Source organism: Lytechinus pictus, chromosome 6 (assembly GCF_037042905.1).
Source record: "Lytechinus pictus isolate F3 Inbred chromosome 6, Lp3.0, whole genome shotgun sequence".
Lineage (NCBI taxonomy): Eukaryota > Metazoa > Echinodermata > Echinoidea > Temnopleuroida > Toxopneustidae > Lytechinus > Lytechinus pictus.
Window position 1 is genome coordinate 18,573,511 of NC_087250.1, and position 27,813 is coordinate 18,601,323.

The 27,813-nt window shown below is 38.8% G+C and overlaps 6 protein-coding genes across 6 annotated transcripts; all 6 read left to right on the top strand.

The window, feature by feature from the left end:
* The first annotated feature begins 4,002 nt into the window (after window positions 1-4,002).
* On the top strand, window positions 4,003-5,244 carry LOC135154339 (uncharacterized). Its single transcript, XM_064100454.1, has one exon. The coding sequence runs from the start codon at window positions 4,003-4,005 to the stop codon at window positions 5,242-5,244; it is 1,242 nt and encodes a 413-aa protein (XP_063956524.1).
* Window positions 5,245-5,536: 292 nt separating this feature from the next.
* Window positions 5,537-9,099, top strand: LOC135154340 (uncharacterized). The gene is made up of 2 exons (XM_064100455.1): window positions 5,537-6,887; window positions 9,047-9,099. The coding sequence occupies exons 1-2, from the start codon at window positions 5,537-5,539 to the stop codon at window positions 9,097-9,099; spliced, it is 1,404 nt and encodes a 467-aa protein (XP_063956525.1).
* Window positions 9,100-11,953: 2,854 nt separating this feature from the next.
* LOC135154341 (uncharacterized) lies at window positions 11,954-13,195 on the top strand. Its single transcript, XM_064100456.1, has one exon. It carries the CDS (start codon window positions 11,954-11,956, stop codon window positions 13,193-13,195), a length of 1,242 nt encoding a protein of 413 aa, XP_063956526.1.
* A 292-nt stretch (window positions 13,196-13,487) lies between these two features.
* On the top strand, window positions 13,488-17,048 carry LOC129263188 (uncharacterized). Its single transcript, XM_054901107.2, has 2 exons — window positions 13,488-14,838; window positions 16,996-17,048. The coding sequence occupies exons 1-2, from the start codon at window positions 13,488-13,490 to the stop codon at window positions 17,046-17,048; spliced, it is 1,404 nt and encodes a 467-aa protein (XP_054757082.2).
* Window positions 17,049-18,033: 985 nt separating this feature from the next.
* LOC135154342 (uncharacterized) lies at window positions 18,034-19,788 on the top strand. The gene has a single exon (XM_064100457.1). The coding sequence runs from the start codon at window positions 18,034-18,036 to the stop codon at window positions 19,786-19,788; it is 1,755 nt and encodes a 584-aa protein (XP_063956527.1).
* Window positions 19,789-19,906: 118 nt separating this feature from the next.
* On the top strand, window positions 19,907-22,900 carry LOC135154343 (uncharacterized). Its single transcript, XM_064100458.1, has one exon. It carries the CDS (start codon window positions 19,907-19,909, stop codon window positions 22,898-22,900), a length of 2,994 nt encoding a protein of 997 aa, XP_063956528.1.
* Window positions 22,901-27,813: the final 4,913 nt, after the last annotated feature.

Below are 27,813 nucleotides of genomic sequence, written 5' to 3' on the forward strand. Positions count from 1 at the left end.
CCGATCAAAAAATGTAAAAAAATCACTAAATCATTAAATATTTTTTATTCGTGATGTCTTATGAAATCAATATCACTATGTGTAATGAAAGCTGCTTTGAAGATAATTTTGTACATCTAATTTTTCTGAAAAGCCATCAAATGATTTAATGTGTTAAAACTGAAGAATTTCATTGGGTCTGAGGGTCAGACTATTTGAGTGAGCACACACACATTTTCTATGTATTTATACTGTGCATGTATAGTATATGTGCTTTGTATGGCTTGTCTGAGGTATTTTATTAATAGCGCCATCTCTTGGTCAACTGAGGTAATGTGATATTGAAATCAGTTCTGGAGATTCTGTTTGAGAATTTGAATCAAAATAAATCTAAAGCATCCTACATGGGATTGCCCTATATAAGAAGATTTCTGGAGGCAAAGAGGTCAGTAGAAACATTGATTTATGTATTTAAGAAATATGAATGTTATAATGCAAGAAAAGTTTATTCTAATTTGGTTTGATTACATGACAGGCTTAATGCATCAATGTATGTGAAGAAAGATAACAGAAAGTATGTTTGTCAATTGTATCTCAAACACCTGATAATGCTATAGTATATTCTAATTGATGTCTAAGGGGGTGTTGCAAGAAAATATTTGCAATCAATTGCAAATATTGTGTTGCAAGTTTACAATCAGTAGATTAATTTTAACTGCAGCAAATCAGATTACACTCCTTATTTCAAGGAGCAGATTAGCAATCAGTTGCAAATTTGTAATTGATTGCAAGACACATGATTGATTTAGAGACTGAAATTACACTTGCAATTGATCGCAAGTTTCTTTCAATGCCCCATAAGAGACAATTATATATTAGTATTAAGTACATGAATTTCACAGGTGTAATTTACTGCTGACTGCTGAAGATGTTTGGTTGTATACAATTTAGTGAGAAGCTTTTCAGTGCTAAATATTTCAATGTATCTTGAAACTAGATTGTGATTTACATTCAGGTCAAATGATTAATTTATCATAATGGTCAGAGTCATAAATGATGTAAAGTTTTATTGTTCTTGTACTTATGACTTTCCTATCATTTTGTTTCTACCAACAGTTTTCACGGAATTTGCTTCATGTCGATATAGAGAAAATGCTAAGAAGAAATGAATGAAGAATTAAAAGGATGACATGAAACTTTATATTCCTGTTGAGACCTTTGTTTTTATTTTTTGAACGCTCAAACAAGTCTTCAGTTACAGTGAAAACTCTATGCAAAGACTTATTATCATTACATAAAAGGATTCAAGATGTCCGAGCCTGCTGAATTAAAGAAAGTCACAGCTAATGGCGGTGGTGATGCAAGTGTAAGAACAAGGAAGCCGACTGAAAAAGGAATTCAAAATCAGTTGGATGCGAAGCTTAAAGCCTGGAAGAGTTCTCTCACCAAATGGAGAAGGCTTTCCAATAAACTTAGAGAGCTTCTAGTTGAAGATGAGGTTGAATCTTCGGTGATAAAGGATGGCCGTGATAACTTGCAAGCAGCCATGGACAATGTCATCTCAGTGCAGGAGAATTTAGCCGAATTATCTTCATCCCTAAATATTAATGATAGCAGTGAGGAGAAATTTGATGAAATTGAAGAAGAACATTCCTCCTTGATGAAGGACACTTTAAAGACGCTTCTTGCACTACGAGGCGAAATGTCTTCACATAAAGGAACTTCTCACTTGTCCGTCTCGTCAACATCATGAAAGTTGTGCCAGGAGTGGGTAGACGATTCAAGGAAGGTAAATTCTCCAAAGGAAAAGGACATTACCACGATGAGAAGGATTGATGAACCAACCGATGATCCTGAAGCAGTGTCACACAAGAATGTGCATACATCAAGCCTTCATAAAGAAGAAGTTGCCCTTGCTAGTAGTTTGACGGAGCTTCTTCGCTTGAACAGTCTTCCAATACCTGAGCCTGGAGTTTTCGATGGTAATCCACTGGAATTCACATCATGGAAGCGAAGTTATGATGCTCTCATTGAACATCGCGGTATTCCAGCTGGAGAGAGATTCTACTTCCTGCTGAAGTATCTTACAGGTGCACCATTGGTGTTGGTGAAAGGATACTCCTTGCTGGGAGATGACGCCGCATATGTGGAAGCCATGAAGGTGCTACAAGAAAGGTACGGAAATCCCTTTGTTATTTCCAATGCCTTCCGGGACAAACTCGATGACTGGCCTAAAATCAGCCCCAAGGACTATTTAGGCCTTCGGAGATTTGGAGATTTTCTTCACCAGTGTTGTACAGCAGCCAGATACGTCCATCACTTACATCATTTGGATGATGAAAGAGAGAACAAAAAATTGATGAGCAAACTGCCTGATTGGCTAATCACGAGATGGGGCAGGAATGTAGTCAAATGGCGGCAAGACAGAGGATCCTTTCCTCCCTTTTCTGTCTTCACAGAATTCATCTGCGACGAAGCAGATATCGCTTGTGATCCGATCACTTCTAATCAGACATCATCCTTGAAAGAAAGGAGACAGCAGTCTTCTAATGTGAGAACATTATCGACCAGTGTGCAGGGGCAGCAAGCAAATGGAGGGAAAGGAAAATGGAAACCCCTTTGCACCTACTGTAAGGGAGAACATCATCTTACTACTTGTAAATACTTCATGTCACAGACATTAGCTCACCGAACCAAATTTGTTTTCGATCATGGTCTATGCTTTGGATGTTTAAAGTCCGGTCATCTATCTAAGAATTGTAAGAAGAGGTCATCATGTTAAACATGCAAAAGACGTCACCCCACTGTTCTGCATGAAAACTGGACAGAAAGACAAGAATCTAAGAAAGTTGAAATAAGGAATGAAGCTGAGGAAACTTAAACCACAAGATCTCATGCTTCAACCACGACGGACAATCACAGATCTCTAAAGACATCTACTATAGTTCCTGTGTGGCTATCGCATGAATCAGTACCTGGGGAGAGGTTAGTGTACGCTATGCTGGACACTCAGTCAGACACTAGCTTCATTTTAGATAAGACTAAGGAAGCAATGGGCATTGAAGGAATAGCAGTCAACTTGCTTCTTTCGACCATGACGCAGGCCAATGAGAGAATTTCGAGTGAAAAGATCAGTGGACTTAAGGTTCGAGCATTTAACGGAAGAGAAGAAATTTGTTTGCCCCCCACTTACACTCGGAATATTATGCCGGCAAATCGAGAACACATACCAACGCCAGACATTGCTAAGGCGCACTCTCACTTAAAGACATAGCCAAACATTTGATTCCCCTTCAAGATTGCGAGATTGGACTTCTCATTGGCTATGATTGTGCAAGGGCTCTCACTCCGCGAGCTGTGTTAAGCTCCCCTGATGATGGTGGACCATTTGGATTACAAACTGATCTTGGATGGAGTGTTGTCGGTACAATAGAACCCAACTATCATGACAGTGCGCATGATCATATTGGAATCAGTCATCGCGTTATGGTGCACGTTGTTCCAGAAGAATTGCAAGTAGATGGCCATCCAACCACAGTTACCTTCAGCCATCAATCAAGGATTAAGGAAGAGATCACTCCCTCTCAAGTCATACGTCTTTTAGAAGCAGACTTTGCACCAGAGAAAAGACAAAGGCCATATTCGAGGAATGACTTGAGATTTCTAGAGATAATGGAGCGTCAAGTTCATGTGTCTGAAAGTGGTCATTATGAGATGCCCCTGCCATTTCGTGATGAAAATCCTACTCTTCCAAATAATAGGGTCCTTGCCGAGAAAAGACTCAATCATCTCAAGACAAAGTTTAAGAAGGATCCTGTGTATCATGAACAATATACAAAACAAATGAATACCCTCTTCAATAGCAACTATGCAGAGGTCGCATCAGAATCAGGAGAAGAGGGTAAAGTATGGTACATTCCCCATCATTGAGTGAAACAGCCCAACAAGTTGAGAGTTGTTTTTGACTGCAGCTCGCAGTTTAGAGGAACTTCATTGAATGCTCACTTGTTAACAGGACCGGATATGACTAATACCCTCACCGGTGTTCTTTGTCGATTCAGGAAAGAAGTCACGGCCTTCATGTGTGACGTGAAGGAAATGTTCCACCAATTCCAGGTAAATAAAGAGCATAGAAACTATCTCCGGTTTCTATGGTGGTTAAACGGAGATGTTAGTCGCCGACTTAGTGACTGCCAGATGAACGTTCATCTGTTTGGTGCAGCTTCATCGTCTGGCTGTTCGAACCTTGCATTAAAGCAGATTGCAAAAGACTATTCAGATGAGTTTGGACATGATGCATCAGATTTCATACAGAACGACTTCTACGTAGACGATGGGTTGAAATCTGTATCAACCGAAGATGAAGCCATTGATCTCATCATGAGGACGAGAAAGATTTGTGAACGTGGACGTCTTCACCTGCATAAGATTGTATCCAACTCCAGAAAGGTAATGCAATCTGTTCCAGTTGATGACAGAGGAAAGGACCTCAAGGAATTGAATCTTTCGCAAGACACCTTGCCTGTGGAAAAGGCTCTCGGAGTCCAATGGTGCATTGAATCAGATAAATTTCAATTCAGGATCAACTTTCAGGATAAACCACTGACTCGAAGAGGAATCCTGTCTACAGTCATGTCAGTGTATGATCCTCTGGGACTATTAGCACCCATAATACTTCCTGCAAAGCTGATTCTCCAAGAATTATGTCGGATTTCTGCTGAATGGGACGACCCCTTATCGGATACACTCAAAGCTAAGTGGGAACAGTGGAAGACCGACATTCTCCAACTTCAGTACATCTCCATCGATAGATGCTACAAACCAAAAGACTTTGGAGAAATCAGAGATGTGCAACTTCATCACTTCAGTGATGCCAGTAACGCCGGTTATGGGCAGTGTACCTACCTGAGACTTACAAATCAAGAAGACAAGGTGCACTGTACCCTGGTGATGGGAAAATCCAGGGTCACTCCTATCAAGACGGTAACCGTGCCCCGATTAGAGTTAACAGCAGCCCTGTTATCTGTAAAAATTAGTTCCTTTCTGCAAAATGAACTCGATTTTGTAAATGCCAAGCATTTCTTCTGGACTGATAGCAGAGTAGTTTTAGGCTACATTAAGAATGAAGCAAGACGATATCATGTTTTCGTAGCCAATAGAGTGAGTCAGATCAGAGACGAGTCACTGCCTTCACAGTGGCATCATATTGACACCAAAATAACCCTGCTGATACAGCTTCAAGAGGACTCACTGTCAATCAGATAGAGCAATCAAGATGGTTAACTGGCCCCAAATTCCTATGGGAGAAGGAAATTCCAGCTATTGAAAGTAAGGATGATGGCGAAATCCTTCCTAATGACCCCGAAGTGAAGCTAACTCAAGCTCATGCTGCTTTCAAGAAGAATGATGAGTTTGAGCTGGAACGACTAGACCGCTTTTCCAGTTGGCATCAAACCAGAAGGGCTGTAGCAAATTGTCTCAGACTAAAGTCCTACTTACGAAGACGATGTGAACAGAAGCATCAGAGAGCTAACCAGAAGAAAACGTTATCGAGCCTATGTCTGCTGAATTACTTGCCCAAGCAGAAAAGGAGATAATTAGGCATATACAAAGAAAGGCATTCCATGATGAAATTCAAAGACAGGAAGTTATGAAAAATGCCACTCAGACATCTTCTCGTGAGAGGAGACGTCATTGTAAGACTACCAGCCGTCTACAACAACTTGATCCATTTCTAGATGGTGAGAACATCCTGAGAGTAGGAGGTCGCTTGAGAAGGTCTAAAACTTCGTTCACAAACAAACATCCCGCCATCCTACCTCAAAATCATGTTACGGACCTGATTGTAGCTCATTGTCACAAAGAAGTTGCTCATCAGGGAAGAGGCATGACTACTAACTGTATCAGATCCCATGGTTATTGGATTTTGGGTTGCAGTAATCTTGTATCCAAGCTCATCTCTCGATGTGTTACCTGTCGGAAACTACGACGACCAACACAGGTACAAAAAATGGCGGATCTACCAAAGGATCGTCTAACCTCTGAACCGCCATTTTCTTACTGCGGTATGGATTGCTTTGGACCATGGATAATCAGAGAAGGCAGAAAGGAGGTAAAGAAATACGGCCTTCTTTTTACTTGTATGTCGTCGCGTGCAATCCACATAGAAGTACTGAACTCGTTGTCCACTGATGCGTTTATTAATGCCCTTCGACGTTTTATCTCTGTTCGTGGTCCTGTTCGTCAATTGAGGTCGGACAGAGGAACAAATTTTGTTGGTGCCGAGAATGAACTCATGAAAGCTTGGAAGGAGATGAATCATGAGAAAGTTAAACAGCATTTGCTCCGAGAAGGATGCGATTACTTTGCCTTCACCTTCAACTTCCCCTGCTCAAGCCACATGGGAGGAGCTTGGGAAAGGCAAATACGTACTGTTCGTAGAGTCTTGGAAGCATTGCTGCGTCAAAATAGTCAGCAACTGGACGACGATTCACTGCGAACGTTGCTATGTGAGGCAGCAGCTATTGTGAATAGTCGTCCACTGTCTGTAGAATTCCTGAACGATCCATCTCACCTAGAGCCCATAACTCCAATTCTATTGTTGACTCAAAAATCAAGGGTAATACTTCCGCCACCTGGTGTTTTTCCTCGGGAGGACTTGTACGCAAAGAAACGTTGGAGAAGAGTTCAACATCTAGCAAATGAATTTTGGTCCCGTTGGAGGAAGGAATTCCTGAGTCAACTTCAATCAAGAAATAAATGGACTGTTCCACAGCGCGACATGAGGGTTGGCGATATCGTGTTAATCAAAGAAGAGAATATTCCCAGAAATATGTGGTCTCTAGGGAGAGTTGTTGAAACATATGCTTCTGGTGACACTCATATTCGCAAAGTGAAAATTGCAGTAGGTAATTCAAAACTGAACAATCAAGGAAAGCGTGTTTCTCCACTGTCTCATCTCGACCGCCCAATTCATAAACTGGTTCTTTTGATCGCGCTAGAAGACCAAGTATAAATTCCCAGCCAAAGAGCCTATAGACATTTAATTAGGATTTTATCTTTCATTTAAATATGTTATTAATTGATATTTGTATAAAGCGAACTCAGAAAATACAGTCAAAACGTGAAACCGAGAGACATTCATATTTGAGAACATATTTACTTTAGACTCTGATTGGACAATGATGCATTTCGAATCTACAGAGAAGACTGTATGAACATTTATGGTTGAAGAAGGATGAATATTTGACATAAATTTGAATTTCTTTATAAGATCGAGTAACTTATTATTCATTTTAAGGTCTGAAATTTAGACTAAAAGCTACATGTATCATATTTTATACATGTATTTGAGTCTGAATTCAGACTACATGTTCATGTTCAGTGAGATATATGATCTTGTTCTTTATACTCGTAATGATCTACATGTATACAAGTACAATACAACAAAATTGTGAATTACTCTTAATCAGGTCTGAATTTTGAGACTAGTTATACTGTGGTGTGGCATATAATACAAAGTGCTTCCTTTTCAATGACTGATATGTCATGTTAGATTTCATTCCACTTGTAATGTGCATCTAATGAAGGTTCATGTAATGCATGTATATCGTTTTCAAATGATCGACAAAAGTTTTGTCCACAGGATTGATTTTTTTTTATGCAAGTGAGTTTTATGAATCATATCACCTTTCTGACATAATGACGATATAATGATTTAGTGATATCAACAGTTCACCTTTTGGACTATTACAGTTGCTCAAAGAAATCCTCGGATTGCATAAGGTTCTATGATATATAGGTAGTATAGTGTAAGTAGAAAAATAGAAATAGAAAGAATGTATTGTATCATATCTTTTAACAAGCAGTATTTAATTGACGTGATAAACGGTGTAGTCATCACCTTTTCAATTACAGAATCTTACAGTTTCGTAGATTCAGGTTTTGATTTGAACAAAATTCTGTCGGCTTGATAAAATGCCGACTTTGGTAGTAATGTTAACTTTGGGCACCGGATGGTTTAGTCATTTTTCTTGTGCCTTTTTATTCAAAGAAAACATAAAATTTGTATTGATAATAAAAAAAAAAAAAAAAAAGGGTGAAATTGTAGTATCAGTGCACAATATTTAACATTTGTTTCTGCTGTAAGATATCTCAAGTCGTTCTTTGCAAGTGTAGCAATAATGAAATGTACATTTACTTTACTAAAGCTAATAAGGTACAGCTTTCTGTCTGAGCATGTTAGTAAATTAGAAATGATAATTTAAAGGAGCCATGTAATGAAAGCTGGTTTGAAGATAATTTTGTATATCTAATTTTTCTGAAAAGCCATCAAATGATTTAATGTGTTAAAACTGAAGAATTTCATTGGGTCTGAGGGTCAGACTATTTGAGTGAGCACACACACATTTTCTATGTATTTACACTGTGCATGTATAGTATATGTGCTTTGTATGGCTTGTCTGAGGTATTTTATTAATAGCGCCATCTCTTGGTCAACTGAGGTAATGTGATATTGAAATCAGTTCTGGAGATTCTGTTTGAGAATTTGAATCAAAATAAATCTAAAGCATCCTACATGGGATTGCCCTATATAAGAAGATTTCTGGAGGCAAAGAGGTCAGTAGAAACATTGATTTATGTATTTAAGAAATATGAATGTTATAATGCAAGAAAAGTTTATTCTAACTTGGTTTGATTACATGACAGGCTTAATGCATCAATGTATGTGAAGAAAGATAACAGAAAGTATGTTTGTCAATTGTATCTCAAACACCTGATAATGCTATAGTATATTCTAATTGATGTCTAAGAGACAATTATATATTAGTATTAAGTACATGAATTTCACAGGTGTAATTTACTGCTGACTGCTGAAGATGTTTGGTTGTATACAATTTAGTGAGAAGCTTTTCAGTGCTAAATATTTCAATGTATCTTGAAACTAGATTGTGATTTACATTCAGGTCAAATGATTAATTTATCATAATGGTCAGAGTCATAAATGATGTAAAGTTTTATTGTTCTTGTACTTATGACTTTCCTATCATTTTGTTTCTACCAACAGTTTTCACGGAATTTGCTTCATGTCGATATAGAGAAAATGCTAAGAAGAAATGAATGAAGAATTAAAAGGATGACATGAAACTTTATATTCCTGTTGAGACCTTTGTTTTTATTTTTTGAACGCTCAAACAAGTCTTCAGTTACAGTGAAAACTCTATGCAAAGACTTATTATCATTACATAAAAGGATTCAAGATGTCCGAGCCTGCTGAATTAAAGAAAGTCACAGCTAATGGCGGTGGTGATGCAAGTGTAAGAACAAGGAAGCCGACTGAAAAAGGAATTCAAAATCAGTTGGATGCGAAGCTTAAAGCCTGGAAGAGTTCTCTCACCAAATGGAGAAGGCTTTCCAATAAACTTAGAGAGCTTCTAGTTGAAGATGAGGTTGAATCTTCGGTGATAAAGGATGGCCGTGATAACTTGCAAGCAGCCATGGACAATGTCATCTCAGTGCAGGAGAATTTAGCCGAATTATCTTCATCCCTAAATATTAATGATAGCAGTGAGGAGAAATTTGATGAAATTGAAGAAGAACATTCCTCCTTGATGAAGGACACTTTAAAGACGCTTCTTGCACTACGAGGCGAAATGTCTTCACATAAAGGAACTTCTCACTTGTCCGTCTCGTCAACATCATGAAAGTTGTGCCAGGAGTGGGTAGACGATTCAAGGAAGGTAAATTCTCCAAAGGAAAAGGACATTACCACGATGAGAAGGATTGATGAACCAACCGATGATCCTGAAGCAGTGTCACACAAGAATGTGCATACATCAAGCCTTCATAAAGAAGAAGTTGCCCTTGCTAGTAGTTTGACGGAGCTTCTTCGCTTGAACAGTCTTCCAATACCTGAGCCTGGAGTTTTCGATGGTAATCCACTGGAATTCACATCATGGAAGCGAAGTTATGATGCTCTCATTGAACATCGCGGTATTCCAGCTGGAGAGAGATTCTACTTCCTGCTGAAGTATCTTACAGGTGCACCATTGGTGTTGGTGAAAGGATACTCCTTGCTGGGAGATGACGCCGCATATGTGGAAGCCATGAAGGTGCTACAAGAAAGGTACGGAAATCCCTTTGTTATTTCCAATGCCTTCCGGGACAAACTCGATGACTGGCCTAAAATCAGCCCCAAGGACTATTTAGGCCTTCGGAGATTTGGAGATTTTCTTCACCAGTGTTGTACAGCAGCCAGATACGTCCATCACTTACATCATTTGGATGATGAAAGAGAGAACAAAAAATTGATGAGCAAACTGCCTGATTGGCTAATCACGAGATGGGGCAGGAATGTAGTCAAATGGCGGCAAGACAGAGGATCCTTTCCTCCCTTTTCTGTCTTCACAGAATTCATCTGCGACGAAGCAGATATCGCTTGTGATCCGATCACTTCTAATCAGACATCATCCTTGAAAGAAAGGAGACAGCAGTCTTCTAATGTGAGAACATTATCGACCAGTGTGCAGGGGCAGCAAGCAAATGGAGGGAAAGGAAAATGGAAACCCCTTTGCACCTACTGTAAGGGAGAACATCATCTTACTACTTGTAAATACTTCATGTCACAGACATTAGCTCACCGAACCAAATTTGTTTTCGATCATGGTCTATGCTTTGGATGTTTAAAGTCCGGTCATCTATCTAAGAATTGTAAGAAGAGGTCATCATGTTAAACATGCAAAAGACGTCACCCCACTGTTCTGCATGAAAACTGGACAGAAAGACAAGAATCTAAGAAAGTTGAAATAAGGAATGAAGCTGAGGAAACTTAAACCACAAGATCTCATGCTTCAACCACGACGGACAATCACAGATCTCTAAAGACATCTACTATAGTTCCTGTGTGGCTATCGCATGAATCAGTACCTGGGGAGAGGTTAGTGTACGCTATGCTGGACACTCAGTCAGACACTAGCTTCATTTTAGATAAGACTAAGGAAGCAATGGGCATTGAAGGAATAGCAGTCAACTTGCTTCTTTCGACCATGACGCAGGCCAATGAGAGAATTTCGAGTGAAAAGATCAGTGGACTTAAGGTTCGAGCATTTAACGGAAGAGAAGAAATTTGTTTGCCCCCCACTTACACTCGGAATATTATGCCGGCAAATCGAGAACACATACCAACGCCAGACATTGCTAAGGCGCACTCTCACTTAAAGACATAGCCAAACATTTGATTCCCCTTCAAGATTGCGAGATTGGACTTCTCATTGGCTATGATTGTGCAAGGGCTCTCACTCCGCGAGCTGTGTTAAGCTCCCCTGATGATGGTGGACCATTTGGATTACAAACTGATCTTGGATGGAGTGTTGTCGGTACAATAGAACCCAACTATCATGACAGTGCGCATGATCATATTGGAATCAGTCATCGCGTTATGGTGCACGTTGTTCCAGAAGAATTGCAAGTAGATGGCCATCCAACCACAGTTACCTTCAGCCATCAATCAAGGATTAAGGAAGAGATCACTCCCTCTCAAGTCATACGTCTTTTAGAAGCAGACTTTGCACCAGAGAAAAGACAAAGGCCATATTCGAGGAATGACTTGAGATTTCTAGAGATAATGGAGCGTCAAGTTCATGTGTCTGAAAGTGGTCATTATGAGATGCCCCTGCCATTTCGTGATGAAAATCCTACTCTTCCAAATAATAGGGTCCTTGCCGAGAAAAGACTCAATCATCTCAAGACAAAGTTTAAGAAGGATCCTGTGTATCATGAACAATATACAAAACAAATGAATACCCTCTTCAATAGCAACTATGCAGAGGTCGCATCAGAATCAGGAGAAGAGGGTAAAGTATGGTACATTCCCCATCATTGAGTGAAACAGCCCAACAAGTTGAGAGTTGTTTTTGACTGCAGCTCGCAGTTTAGAGGAACTTCATTGAATGCTCACTTGTTAACAGGACCGGATATGACTAATACCCTCACCGGTGTTCTTTGTCGATTCAGGAAAGAAGTCACGGCCTTCATGTGTGACGTGAAGGAAATGTTCCACCAATTCCAGGTAAATAAAGAGCATAGAAACTATCTCCGGTTTCTATGGTGGTTAAACGGAGATGTTAGTCGCCGACTTAGTGACTGCCAGATGAACGTTCATCTGTTTGGTGCAGCTTCATCGTCTGGCTGTTCGAACCTTGCATTAAAGCAGATTGCAAAAGACTATTCAGATGAGTTTGGACATGATGCATCAGATTTCATACAGAACGACTTCTACGTAGACGATGGGTTGAAATCTGTATCAACCGAAGATGAAGCCATTGATCTCATCATGAGGACGAGAAAGATTTGTGAACGTGGACGTCTTCACCTGCATAAGATTGTATCCAACTCCAGAAAGGTAATGCAATCTGTTCCAGTTGATGACAGAGGAAAGGACCTCAAGGAATTGAATCTTTCGCAAGACACCTTGCCTGTGGAAAAGGCTCTCGGAGTCCAATGGTGCATTGAATCAGATAAATTTCAATTCAGGATCAACTTTCAGGATAAACCACTGACTCGAAGAGGAATCCTGTCTACAGTCATGTCAGTGTATGATCCTCTGGGACTATTAGCACCCATAATACTTCCTGCAAAGCTGATTCTCCAAGAATTATGTCGGATTTCTGCTGAATGGGACGACCCCTTATCGGATACACTCAAAGCTAAGTGGGAACAGTGGAAGACCGACATTCTCCAACTTCAGTACATCTCCATCGATAGATGCTACAAACCAAAAGACTTTGGAGAAATCAGAGATGTGCAACTTCATCACTTCAGTGATGCCAGTAACGCCGGTTATGGGCAGTGTACCTACCTGAGACTTACAAATCAAGAAGACAAGGTGCACTGTACCCTGGTGATGGGAAAATCCAGGGTCACTCCTATCAAGACGGTAACCGTGCCCCGATTAGAGTTAACAGCAGCCCTGTTATCTGTAAAAATTAGTTCCTTTCTGCAAAATGAACTCGATTTTGTAAATGCCAAGCATTTCTTCTGGACTGATAGCAGAGTAGTTTTAGGCTACATTAAGAATGAAGCAAGACGATATCATGTTTTCGTAGCCAATAGAGTGAGTCAGATCAGAGACGAGTCACTGCCTTCACAGTGGCATCATATTGACACCAAAATAACCCTGCTGATACAGCTTCAAGAGGACTCACTGTCAATCAGATAGAGCAATCAAGATGGTTAACTGGCCCCAAATTCCTATGGGAGAAGGAAATTCCAGCTATTGAAAGTAAGGATGATGGCGAAATCCTTCCTAATGACCCCGAAGTGAAGCTAACTCAAGCTCATGCTGCTTTCAAGAAGAATGATGAGTTTGAGCTGGAACGACTAGACCGCTTTTCCAGTTGGCATCAAACCAGAAGGGCTGTAGCAAATTGTCTCAGACTAAAGTCCTACTTACGAAGACGATGTGAACAGAAGCATCAGAGAGCTAACCAGAAGAAAACGTTATCGAGCCTATGTCTGCTGAATTACTTGCCCAAGCAGAAAAGGAGATAATTAGGCATATACAAAGAAAGGCATTCCATGATGAAATTCAAAGACAGGAAGTTATGAAAAATGCCACTCAGACATCTTCTCGTGAGAGGAGACGTCATTGTAAGACTACCAGCCGTCTACAACAACTTGATCCATTTCTAGATGGTGAGAACATCCTGAGAGTAGGAGGTCGCTTGAGAAGGTCTAAAACTTCGTTCACAAACAAACATCCCGCCATCCTACCTCAAAATCATGTTACGGACCTGATTGTAGCTCATTGTCACAAAGAAGTTGCTCATCAGGGAAGAGGCATGACTACTAACTGTATCAGATCCCATGGTTATTGGATTTTGGGTTGCAGTAATCTTGTATCCAAGCTCATCTCTCGATGTGTTACCTGTCGGAAACTACGACGACCAACACAGGTACAAAAAATGGCGGATCTACCAAAGGATCGTCTAACCTCTGAACCGCCATTTTCTTACTGCGGTATGGATTGCTTTGGACCATGGATAATCAGAGAAGGCAGAAAGGAGGTAAAGAAATACGGCCTTCTTTTTACTTGTATGTCGTCGCGTGCAATCCACATAGAAGTACTGAACTCGTTGTCCACTGATGCGTTTATTAATGCCCTTCGACGTTTTATCTCTGTTCGTGGTCCTGTTCGTCAATTGAGGTCGGACAGAGGAACAAATTTTGTTGGTGCCGAGAATGAACTCATGAAAGCTTGGAAGGAGATGAATCATGAGAAAGTTAAACAGCATTTGCTCCGAGAAGGATGCGATTACTTTGCCTTCACCTTCAACTTCCCCTGCTCAAGCCACATGGGAGGAGCTTGGGAAAGGCAAATACGTACTGTTCGTAGAGTCTTGGAAGCATTGCTGCGTCAAAATAGTCAGCAACTGGACGACGATTCACTGCGAACATTGCTATGTGAGGCAGCAGCTATTGTGAATAGTCGTCCACTGTCTGTAGAATTCCTGAACGATCCATCTCACCTAGAGCCCATAACTCCAATTCTATTGTTGACTCAAAAATCAAGGGTAATACTTCCGCCACCTGGTGTTTTTCCTCGGGAGGACTTGTACGCAAAGAAACGTTGGAGAAGAGTTCAACATCTAGCAAATGAATTTTGGTCCCGTTGGAGGAAGGAATTCCTGAGTCAACTTCAATCAAGAAATAAATGGACTGTTCCACAGCGCGACATGAGGGTTGGCGATATCGTGTTAATCAAAGAAGAGAATATTCCCAGAAATATGTGGTCTCTAGGGAGAGTTGTTGAAACATATGCTTCTGGTGACACTCATATTCGCAAAGTGAAAATTGCAGTAGGTAATTCAAAACTGAACAATCAAGGAAAGCGTGTTTCTCCACTGTCTCATCTCGACCGCCCAATTCATAAACTGGTTCTTTTGATCGCGCTAGAAGACCAAGTATAAATTCCCAGCCAAAGAGCCTATAGACATTTAATTAGGATTTTATCTTTCATTTAAATATGTTATTAATTGATATTTGTATAAAGCGAACTCAGAAAATACAGTCAAAACGTGAAACCGAGAGACATTCATATTTGAGAACATATTTACTTTAGACTCTGATTGGACAATGATGCATTTCGAATCTACAGAGAAGACTGTATGAACATTTATGGTTGAAGAAGGATGAATATTTGACATAAATTTGAATTTCTTTATAAGATCGAGTAACTTATTATTCATTTTAAGGTCTGAAATTTAGACTAAAAGCTACATGTATCATATTTTATACATGTATTTGAGTCTGAATTCAGACTACATGTTCATGTTCAGTGAGATATATGATCTTGTTCTTTATACTCGTAATGATCTACATGTATACAAGTACAATACAACAAAATTGTGAATTACTCTTAATCAGGTCTGAATTTTGAGACTAGTTATACTGTGGTGTGGCATATAATACAAAGTGCTTCCTTTTCAATGACTGATATGTCATGTTAGATTTCATTCCACTTGTAATGTGCATCTAATGAAGGTTCATGTAATGCATGTATATCGTTTTCAAATGATCGACAAAAGTTTTGTCCACAGGATTGATTTTTTTTTATGCAAGTGAGTTTTATGAATCATATCACCTTTCTGACATAATGACGATATAATGATTTAGTGATATCAACAGTTCACCTTTTGGACTATTACAGTTGCTCAAAGAAATCCTCGGATTGCATAAGGTTCTATGATATATAGGTAGTATAGTGTAAGTAGAAAAATAGAAATAGAAAGAATGTATTGTATCATATCTTTTAACAAGCAGTATTTAATTGACGTGATAAACGGTGTAGTCATCACCTTTTCAATTACAGAATCTTACAGTTTCGTAGATTCAGGTTTTGATTTGAACAAAATTCTGTCGGCTTGATAAAATGCCGACTTTGGTAGTAATGTTAACTTTGGGCACCGGATGGTTTAGTCATTTTTCTTGTGCCTTTTTATTCAAAGAAAACATAAAATTTGTATTGATAATAAAAAAAAAAAAAAAAGGGTGAAATTGTAGTATCAGTGCACAATATTTAACATTTGTTTCTGCTGTAAGATATCTCAAGTCGTTCTTTGCAAGTGTAGCAATAATGAAATGTACATTTACTTTACTAAAGCTAATAAGGTACAGCTTTCTGTCTGAGCATGTTAGTAAATTAGAAATGATAATTTAAAGGAGCCATGTAATGAAAGCTGGTTTGAAGATAATTTTGTATATCTAATTTTTCTGAAAAGCCATCAAATGATTTAATGTGTTAAAACTGAAGAATTTCATTGGGTCTGAGGGTCAGACTATTTGAGTGAGCACACACACATTTTCTATGTATTTACACTGTGCATGTATAGTATATGTGCTTTGTATGGCTTGTCTGAGGTATTTTATTAATAGCGCCATCTCTTGGTCAACTGAGGTAATGTGATATTGAAATCAGTTCTGGAGATTCTGTTTGAGAATTTGAATCAAAATAAATCTAAAGCATCCTACATGGGATTGCCCTATATAAGAAGATTTCTGGAGGCAAAGAGGTCAGTAGAAACATTGATTTATGTATTTAAGAAATATGAATGTTATAATGCAAGAAAAGTTTATTCTAACTTGGTTTGATTACATGACAGGCTTAATGCATCAATGTATGTGAAGAAAGATAACAGAAAGTATGTTTGTCAATTGTATCTCAAACACCTGATAATGCTATAGTATATTCTAATTGATGTCTAAGAGACAATTATATATTAGTATTAAGTACATGAATTTCACAGGTGTAATTTACTGCTGACTGCTGAAGATGTTTGGTTGTATACAATTTAGTGAGAAGCTTTTCAGTGCTAAATATTTCAATGTATCTTGAAACTAGATTGTGATTTACATTCAGGTCAAATGATTAATTTATCGTAATGGTCAGAGTCATAAATGATGTAAAGTTTTATTGTTCTTGTACTTATGACTTTCCTATCATTTTGTTTCTACCAACAGTTTTCACGGAATTTGCTTCATGTCGATATAGAGAAAATGCTAAGAAGAAATGAATGAAGAATTAAAAGGATGACATGAAACTTTATATTCCTGTTGAGACCTTTGTTTTTATTTTTTGAACGCTCAAACAAGTCTTCAGTTACAGTGAAAACTCTATGCAAAGACTTATCATCATTACATAAAAGGATTCAAGATGTCCGAGCCTGCTGAATTAATGAAAGTCACAGCTAATGGCGGTGGTGATGCAAGTGTAAGAACAAGGAAGCCGACTGAAAAAGGAATTCAAAATCAGTTGGATGCGAAGCTTAAAGCCTGGAAGAGTTCTCTCACCAAATGGAGAAGGCTTTCCAATAAACTTAGAGAGCTTCTAGTTGAAGATGAGGTTGAATCTTCGGTGATAAAGGATGGCCGTGATAACTTGCAAGCAGCCATGGACAATGTCATCTCAGTGCAGGAGAATTTAGCCGAATTATCTTCATCCCTAAATATTAATGATAGCAGTGAGGAGAAATTGGATGAAATTGAAGAAGAACATTCCTCCTTGATGAAGGACACTTTAAAGACGCTTCTTGCACTACGAGGCGAAATGTCTTCACATAAAGGAACTTCTCACTTGTCCGTCTCGTCAACATCACGAAAGTTGTGCCAGGAGTGGGTAGACGATTCAAGGAAGGTAAATTCTCCAAAGGAAAAGGACATTACCACGATGAGAAGGATTGATGAACCAACCGATGATCCTGAAGCAGTGTCACACAAGAATGTGCATACATCAAGCCTTCATAAGAAGAAGTTGCCCTTGCTAGTAGTTTGACGGAGCTTCTTCGCTTGAACAGACTTCCAATACCTGAGCCTGGAGTTTTCGATGGTAATCCACTGGAATTCACATCATGGAAGCGAAGTTATGATGCTCTCATTGAACATCGCGGTATTCCAGCTGGAGAGAGATTCTACTTCCTGCTGAAGTATCTTACAGGTGCACCATTGGTGTTGGTGAAAGGATACTCCTTGCTGGGAGATGACGCCGCATATGTGGAAGCCATGAAGGTGCTACAAGAAAGGTACGGAAATCCCTTTGTTATTTCCAATGCCTTCCGGGACAAACTCGATGACTGGCCTAAAATCAGCCCCAAGGACTATTTAGGCCTTCGGAGATTCGGAGATTTTCTTCACCAGTGTTGTACAGCAGCCAGATACGTCCATCACTTACATCATTTGGATGATGAAAGAGAGAACAAAAAATTGATGAGCAAACTGCCTGATTGGCTAATCACGAGATGGTGCAGGAATGTAGTCAAATGGCGGCAAGACAGAGGATCCTTTCCTCCCTTTTCTGTCTTCACAGAATTCATCTGCGACGAAGCAGATATCGCTTGTGATCCGATCACTTCTAATCAGACATCATCCTTGAAAGAAAGGAGACAGCAGTCTTCTAATGTGAGAACATTATCGACCAGTGTGCAGGGGCAGCAAGCAAATGGAGGGAAAGGAAAATGGAAACCCCTTTGCACCTACTGTAAGGGAGAACATCATCTTACTACTTGTAAATACTTCATGTCACAGACATTAGCTCACCGAACCAAGTTTGTTTTCGATCATGGTCTATGCTTTGGATGTTTAAAGTCCGGTCATCTATCTAAGAATTGTAAGAAGAGGTCATCATGTTCAACATGCAAAAGACGTCACCCCACTGTTCTGCATGATGAAAACTGGACAGAAAGACAAGAATCTAAGAAAGTTGAAATAAGGAATGAAGCTGAGGAAACTCAAACCACAAGATCTCATGCTTCAACCACGACGGACAATCACAGATCTCTAAAGACATCTACTATAGTTCCTGTGTGGCTATCGCATGAATCAGTACCTGGGGAGAGGTTAGTGTACGCTATGCTGGACACTCAGTCAGACACTAGCTTCATTTTAGATAAGACTAAGGAAGCAATGGGCATTGAAGGAATTGCAGTCAACTTGCTTCTTTCGACCATGACGCAGGCCAATGAGAGAATTTCGAGTGAAAAGATCAGTGGACTTAAGGTTCGAGCATTTGACGGAAGAGAAGAAATTTGTTTGCCCCCCACTTACACTCGGAATATTATGCCGGCAAATCGAGAACACATACCAACGCCAGACATTGCTAAGGCGCACTCTCATCTTAAAGACATAGCCAAACATTTGATTCCCCTTCAAGATTGCGAGATTGGACTTCTCATTGGCTATGATTGTGCAAGGGCTCTCACTCCGCGAGCTGTGTTAAGCTCCCCTGATGATGGTGGACCATTTGGATTACAAACTGATCTTGGATGGAGTGTTGTCGGTACAATAGAACCCAACTATCATGACAGTGCGCATGATCATATTGGAATCAGTCATCGCGTTATGGTGCACGTTGTTCCAGAAGAATTGCAAGTAGATGGCCATCCAACCACAGTTACCTTCAGCCATCAATCAAGGATTAAGGAAGAGATCACTCCCTCGCAAGTCATACGTCTTTTAGAAGCAGACTTTGCACCAGAGAAAAGACAAAGGCCATATTCGAGGAATGACTTGAGATTTCTAGAGATAATGGAGCGTCAAGTTCATGTGTCTGAAAGTGGTCATTATGAGATGCCCCTGCCATTTCGTGATGAAAATCCTACTCTTCCAAATAATAGGGTCCTTGCCGAGAAAAGACTCAATCATCTCAAGACAAAGTTTAAGAAGGATCCTGTGTATCATGAACAATATACAAAACAAATGAATACCCTCTTCAATAGCAACTATGCAAGAGGTCGCATCAGAATCAGGAGAAGTTGGTAAAGTATGGTACATTCCCCATCATGGAGTGAAACAGCCCAACAAGTTGAGAGTTGTTTTTGACTGCAGCTCGCAGTTTAGAGGAACTTCATTGAATGCTCACTTGTTAACAGGACCGGATATGACTAATACCCTCACCGGTGTTCTTTGTCGATTCAGGAAAGAAGTCACGGCCTTCATGTGTGACGTGAAGGAAATGTTCCACCAATTCCAGGTAAATAAAGAGCATAGAAACTATCTCCGGTTTCTATGTTGGTTAAACGGAGATGTTAGTCGCCGACTTAGTGACTGCCAGATGAACGTTCATCTGTTCGGTGCAGCTTCATCGCCTGGCTGTTCGAACCTTGCATTAAAGCAGATTGCAAAAGACTATGCAGATGAGTTTGGACATGAAGCATCAGATTTCATACAGAACGACTTCTACGTAGACGATGGGTTGAAATCTGTATCAACCGAAGATGAAGCCATTGATCTCATCATGAGGACGAGAAAGATTTGTGAACGTGGACGTCTTCACCTGCATAAGATTGTATCCAACTCCAGAAAGGTAATGCAATCTGTTCCAGTTGATGACAGAGGAAAGGACCTCAAGGAATTGAATCTTTCGCAAGACACCTTGCCTGTGGAAAAGGCTCTCGGAGTCCAATGGTGCATTGCATCAGATAAATTTCAATTCAGGATCAACTTTCAGGATAAACCACTGACTCGAAGAGGAATCCTGTCTACAGTCATGTCAGTGTATGATCCTCTGGGACTATTAGCACCCATAATACTTCCTGCAAAGCTGATTCTCCAAGAATTATGTCGGATTTCTGCTGAATGGGACGACCCCTTATCGGATACACTCAAAGCTAAGTGGGAACAGTGGAAGACCGACATTCTCCAACTTCAGTACATCTCTATCGATATATGCTACAAACCAAAAGACTTTGGAGAAATCAGAGATGTGCAACTTCATCACTTCAGTGATGCCAGTAACGCCGGTTATGGGCAGTGTACCTACCTGAGACTTACAAATCAAGAAGACAAGGTGCACTGTACCCTGGTGATGGGAAAATCCAGGGTCACTCCTATCAAGACGGTAACCGTGCCCCGATTAGAGTTAACAGCAGCCCTGTTATCTGTAAAAATTAGTTCCTTTCTGCAAAATGAACTCGATTTTGTAAATGCCAAGCATTTCTTCTGGACTGATAGCAGAGTAGTTTTAGGCTACATTAAGAATGAAGCAAGACGATATCATGTTTTCGTAGCCAATAGAGTGAGTCAGATCAGAGACGAGTCACTGCCTTCACAGTGGCATCATATTGACACCAAAAATAACCCTGCTGATACAGCTTTAAGAGGACTCACTGTCAATCAGATAGAGCAATCAAGATGGTTAACTGGCCCCAAATTCCTATGGGAGAAGGAAATTCCAGCTATTGAAAGTAAGGATGATGGCGAAATCGTTCCTAATGACCCCGAAGTGAAGCTAACTCAAGCTCATGCTGCTTTCAAGAAGAATGATGAGTTTGAGCTGGAACGACTAGACCGCTTTTCCAGTTGGCATCAAACCAGAAGGGCTGTAGCAAATTGTCTCAGACTAAAGTCCTACTTACGAAGACGATGTGAACAGAAGCATCAGAGAGCTAACCAGAAGAAAACCGGTATCGAGCCTATGTCTGCTGAATTACTTGCCCAAGCAGAAAAGGAGATAATTAGGCATATACAAAGAAAGGCATTCCATGATGAAATTCAAAGACAGGAAGTTATGAAAAATGCCACTCAGACATCTTCTCGTGAGAGGAGACGTCATTGTAAGACTACCAGCCGTCTACACCAACTTGATCCATTTCTAGATAGTGAGAACATCCTGAGAGTAGGAGGTCGCTTGAGAAGGTCTAAAACTTCGTTCACAAACAAACATCCCGCCATCCTACCTCAAAATCATGTTACGGACCTGATTGTAGCTCATTGTCACAAAGAAGTTGCTCATCAGGGAAGAGGCATGACTACTAACTGTATCAGATCCCATGGTTATTGGATTTTGGGTTGCAGTAATCTTGTATCCAAGCTCATCTCTCGATGTGTTACCTGTCGGAAACTACGACGACCAACACAGGTACAAAAAATGGCGGATCTACCAAAGGATCGTCTAACCTCTGAACCGCCATTTTCTTACTGCGGTATGGATTGCTTTGGACCATGGATAATCAGAGAAGGCAGAAAGGAGGTAAAGAAATACGGCCTTCTTTTTACTTGTATGTCGTCGCGTGCAATCCACATAGAAGTACTGAACTCGTTGTCCACTGATGCGTTTATTAATGCCCTTCGACGTTTTATCTCTGTTCGTGGTCCTGTTCGTCAATTGAGGTCGGACAGAGGAACAAATTTTGTTGGTGCCGAGAATGAACTCATGAAAGCTTGGAAGGAGATGAATCATAAGAAAGTTAAACAGCATTTGCTCCGAGAAGGATGCGATTACTTTGCCTTCACCTTCAACTTCCCCTGCTCAAGCCACATGGGAGGAGCTTGGGAAAGGCAAATACGTACTGTTCGTAGAGTCTTGGAAGCATTGCTGCGTCAAAATAGTCAGCAACTGGACGACGATTCACTGCGAACATTGCTATGTGAGGCAGCAGCTATTGTGAATAGTCGTCCACTGTCTGTAGAATTCCTGAACGATCCATCTCACCTAGAGCCCATAACTCCAAATCTATTGTTGACTCAAAAATCAAGGGTGATACTTCCGCCACCTGGTGTTTTTCCTCGGGAGGACTTGTACGCAAAGAAACGTTGGAGAAGAGTTCAACATCTAGCAAATGAATTTTGGTCCCGTTGGAGGAAGGAATTCCTGAGTCAACTTCAATCAAGAAATAAATGGACTGTTCCACAGCGCGACATGAGGGTTGGCGATATCGTGTTAATCAAAGAAGAGAATATTCCCAGAAATATGTGGTCTCTGGGGAGAGTTGTTGAAACATATGCTTCTGGTGACACTCATATTCGCAAAGTGAAAATTGCAGTAGGTAATTCAAAACTGAACAATCAAGGAAAGCGTGTTTCTCCACTGTCTCATCTCGACCGCCCAATTCATAAACTGGTTCTTTTGATCGCGCTAGAAGACCAAGTATAAATTCCCAGCCAAAGAGCCTATAGACATTTAATTAGGATTTTATCTTTCATTTAAATATGTTATTAATTGATATTTGTATAAAGCGAACTCAGAAAATACAGTCAAAACGTGAAACCGAGAGACATTCATATTTGAGAACATATTTACTTTAGACTCTGATTGGACAATGATGCATTTCGAATCTACAGAGAAGACTGTATGAACATTTATGGTTGAAGAAGGATGAATATTTGACATAAATTTGAATTTCTCTATAAGATCGAGTAACTTATTATTCATTTTAAGGTCTGAAATTTAGACTAAAAGCTACATGTATCATATTTTATACATGTATTTGAGTCTGAATTCAGACTACATGTTCATGTTCAGTGAGATATATGATCTTGTTCTTTATACTCGTAATGATCTACATGTATACAAGTACAATACAACAAAATTGTGAATTACTCTTAATCAGGTCTGAATTTTGAGACTAGTTATACTGTGGTGTGGCATATAATACAAAGTGCTTCCTTTTCAATGACTGATATGTCATGTTAGATTTCATTCCACTTGTAATGTGCATCTAATGAAGGTTCATGTAATGCATGTATATCGTTTTCAAATGATCGACAAAAGTTTTGTCCACAGGATTGATTTTTTTTTATGCAAGTGAGTTTTATGAATCATATCACCTTTCTGACATAATGACGATATAATGATTTAGTGATATCAACAGTTCACCTTTTGGACTATTACAGTTGCTCAAAGAAATCCTCGGATTGCATAAGGTTCTATGATATATAGGTAGTATAGTGTAAGTAGAAAAATAGAAATAGAAAGAATGTATTGTATCATATCTTTCAACAAGCAGTATTTAATTGACGTGATAAACGGTGTAGTCATCACCTTTTCAATTACAGAATCTTACAGTTTCGTAGATTCAGGTTTTGATTTGAACAAAATTCTGTCGGCTTGATAAAATGCCGAATTTGGTAGTAATGTTAACTTTGGGCACCGGATGGTTTAGTCATTTTTCTTGTGCCTTTTTATTCAAAGAAAACATAAAATTTGTATTGATAATAAAAAATAAAAAAAAAAGGGTGAAATTGTAGTATCAGTGCACAATATTTAACATTTGTTTCTGCTGTAAGATATCTCAAGTCGTTCTTTGCAAGTGTAGCAATAATGAAATGTACATTTATTTTACTAAAGCTAATAAGGTACAGCTTTCTGTCTGAGCATGTTAGTAAATTAGAAATAATAATTTAAAGGAGCCATGTAATGAAAGCTGGTTTGAAGATAATTTTGTATATCTAATTTTTCTGAAAAGCCATCAAATGATTTAATGTGTTAAAACTGAAGAATTTCATTGGGTCTGAGGGTCAGACTATTTGAGTGAGCACACACACATTTTCTATGTATTTACACTGTGCATGTATAGTATATGTGCTTTGTATGGCTTGTCTGAGGTATTTTATTAATAGCGCCATCTCTTGGTCAACTGAGGTAATGTGATATTGAAATCAGTTCTGGAGATTCTGTTTGAGAATTTGAATCAAAATAAATCTAAAGTATCCTACATGGAATTGCCCTATATAAGAAGATTTCTGGAGGCAAAGAGGTCAGTAGAAACATTGATTTATGTATTTAAGAAATATGAATGTTATAATGCAAGAAAAGTTGATTTTAACTTGGTTTGATTACATGACAGGCTTAATGCATCAATGTATGTGAAGAAAGATAACAGAAAGTATGTTTGTCAATTGTATCTCAAACACCTGATAATGCTATAGTATATTCTTATTGATGTCTAAGAGACAATTATATATTAGTATTAAGTACATGAATTTCACAGGTGTAATTTACTGCTGACTGCTGAAGATGTTTGGTTGTATACAATTTAGTGAGAAGCTTTTCAGTGCTAAATATTTCAATGTATCTTGAAACTAGATTGTGATTTACATTCAGGTCAAATGATTAATTTATCGTAATGGTCAGAGTCATAAATGATGTAAAGTTTTATTGTTCTTGTACTTATGACTTTCCTATCATTTTGTTTCTACCAACAGTTTTCACGGAATTTGCTTCATGTCGATATAGAGAAAATGCTAAGAAGAAATGAATGAAGAATTAAAAGGATGACATGAAACTTTATATTCCTGTTGAGACCTTTGTTTTTATTTTTTGAACGCTCAAACAAGTTTTCAGTTACACTATGGCTTCCCTGCCCAGTAGTTCAATGAAATGCAATTTCTTTAAAAAAAGGGGGAAATGATGTTTATTGTAGGCCTACTTTACATGGCCCTGAGGAGCTGGGGTGCAGCTTTGGATGCTTAACTTCCCGTAAAATTTAATTTCCTTGGGGGCGTTGCGTGTAATATTCGACATACTCATTATTATGTTCATTATATTCATTTTTTGTTATTTATTCATTTACTATGCATGTGTTCTGCTTTGATTTATTGTGTTTATGTTTCTTTTTATTCGTGGAGGGCTCCGTTGTAAAACAGTTTTTTTAACTGAACGGGACTGCCCTTCACTGTTCTTTTTATCGATTTTTGTTAAATAAAACATGAATAAATAATTAATACTAAGCACCCCAGGCAGTAGGATTTTTAGGGGGGGGGTTCAAGGTTAAATGCAATGTTGACACCCCCCCCAAAAAGGCCTCCACCACCAATATTGTGGGTCGATTCCTACCTCAAAAGAGAATTGAGAAGCAAAAAAAGGTCGATCACCACAAATTTTACTTCGTTTTGTACCTAAAAAAAAATCGACAAGCAAACCAATTCTTGTGGGGGGGGGGGGGGTACCAACAAATTGTGGTTTGAACCCCTGGCACCCCCTGCATACATTACTGCAGCACCCCTAGTAATTCGGATGTGCAAAAATTGAAAAAAGAAAACCAAACCGTACTTTATTTTGTAGTAAACATTTTTGGGGGGATTTTCATTTTTTCCCAGAACATTTTACATCCCACTGGGCAATTTGTTACCGATTACCAATTTTACCGGTTATTACCGGTAATATCACCCGGAAATTTGAGTAACACCAAATATTACCGTTATTACCATGCTATTACCGAAATTATAATTCCTGTTGATACCTGTTACTGTTATCACCCTGATGAAACCGACATTTACCGAGTTACAACAGGGTGACGATGGGTAATAAGGGTAATGTTGAATGACTTTGATTGGTTATAACATTGCAAACTTTAGTAATAACAGTAATCTTACAGCAATCCCAGCGAAATTGTCAAAGTCCAAAAAATTACTGTTATCACCCTGATGAAACCAACATTTTACCCAGTTACAAACAGGTTGATAAGGGGTAATGGGTAATGTTGAAGCGCTTCCATTCCCAGACAGCAAAGTATCTGGATCACATACGGTTCTTATCTGGGATATCTGGGTCCCATATGGGCCCACATGGAACCCAGATGAAAACATATACTTGAACCCACATGGTGCCCAGATAGGACTCAGATGGAAACGAGACCTCCAACCCATGCGGAACCCATTAATATTGGGTAAATGGAGTAATATCAGATGGTAATATCAGGAAAATGCTGGGAATATTAGTTACTCATGAATATTCATTACTACAATAAATGGCCAAAATTTTAGCTAATATAGCTGTAATAATTAATGTGTTTATGTTTATGCAATTATTCCACCCAGAAAATTTTCAGAAAAATGTGTAGTTTATATATCATATTAGTCATAATCATGACATTTCTCAACAAGTCCATCCCAGAAAATTGTGGATTTGAATCAGAAGTTTTGAACAAACAATCTATGTGATGCTTTGAGTCCATTCCAATATTGCATGTAGCACTTATATATGTTTTGCACTGTCTAGCAATTCCCCGATCCAACAATGCAAGATGGTCTATTCAAACTAGGCTCATCAAAATCACAACCTAAAAGGACAAGTTCACCCCAACAAAAAGTTGATTTGGTAAAAAGGAGAAAATCGAACAAGCATAACACTGAAAATTTCATCGAAATCGGATGTAAAATGAGAAAGTTATGACATTTTAAAGTTTCGGTTATTTTTCACAAAACAGTAATAGTGAATGCACCACTCAGCGATATGCAAATGAGAAAGTCAATGATGTTCCTCACTCACTATTTCTTTTGTTTCTTATTGTTTGAATTTTTACAGATCTGACAATAAGGACCAACTTAACTAAACCATAAACTTAAAATTATGGTAATTCCTCATGTTCAGGAGAAATAAAACTTTTTTCACTTGACAAGGAGAAGAAAATTAGAACATTTCATATTTCATACAATAAAATACAAAATAAACAGTGAGTGGGTGATGTCATCAGTCTGCCAATTTGCATACTGACCAGGATGTGCATATCACTGTTTTGTGAAATTAAGCGAAACCTTAAAATGTCATAACTTTCTTATTTTACATCCGACTTTGATGACATTTTCAGTGTTATGCTTGTTAGATTTTTCTCCTTTTTTCCAAATCAACTTTTTGTTGGGGTGAACTTGTCCTTTTAGGTTGTGGTTTTGATGAGCCTGGTTTTAATAGACTATCTTGCATTGTTGGATCGGGGAATTGCTAGTTATAGTCTGTATGACCAAAGAGAGCTAGTATGCTAGACAGTGCAAAACATATACATGCAATATTGGAATGGACTGAAAGCATCACATAGATTGTTTGTTCAAAACTGCTGAAGCGAAATCAATGATTTTTTTTATACAGAAGTTAATACATAAAATGATCTCCCTATTTCCGCAAAAAGTTGATTAATTGAGAGTAACACAGCTTTATTAAAAGTCATCTGCTCTGAATAAACAAATCGGCCTAAAGCAAACAAACAAATATATGAATAAATAAATAATAAATAACTAATAAATATCTAATTTCAGAATAAAATCAGTCGTATATCAGAGTTACATTGTTTG

Bases quoted from the DNA above. Each gene is read 5' to 3' on its own strand.
- LOC135154342 (XM_064100457.1), top strand. From the start codon at position 18,034: ATGAAGGTGCTACAAGAAAGGTACGGAAATCCCTTTGTTATTTCCAAT.
- LOC135154339 (XM_064100454.1), top strand. From the start codon at position 4,003: ATGACTAATACCCTCACCGGTGTTCTTTGTCGATTCAGGAAAGAAGTC.
- LOC129263188 (XM_054901107.2), top strand. From the start codon at position 13,488: ATGTCTGCTGAATTACTTGCCCAAGCAGAAAAGGAGATAATTAGGCAT. The intron at 14,839-16,995 runs GTAATTCAAAAC...TTCTACCAACAG, and splicing joins CAAAGTGAAAATTGCAGTAG to TTTTCACGGAATTTGCTTCA.
- LOC135154343 (XM_064100458.1), top strand. From the start codon at position 19,907: ATGACTAATACCCTCACCGGTGTTCTTTGTCGATTCAGGAAAGAAGTC.
- LOC135154340 (XM_064100455.1), top strand. From the start codon at position 5,537: ATGTCTGCTGAATTACTTGCCCAAGCAGAAAAGGAGATAATTAGGCAT. The intron at 6,888-9,046 runs GTAATTCAAAAC...TTCTACCAACAG, and splicing joins CAAAGTGAAAATTGCAGTAG to TTTTCACGGAATTTGCTTCA.
- LOC135154341 (XM_064100456.1), top strand. From the start codon at position 11,954: ATGACTAATACCCTCACCGGTGTTCTTTGTCGATTCAGGAAAGAAGTC.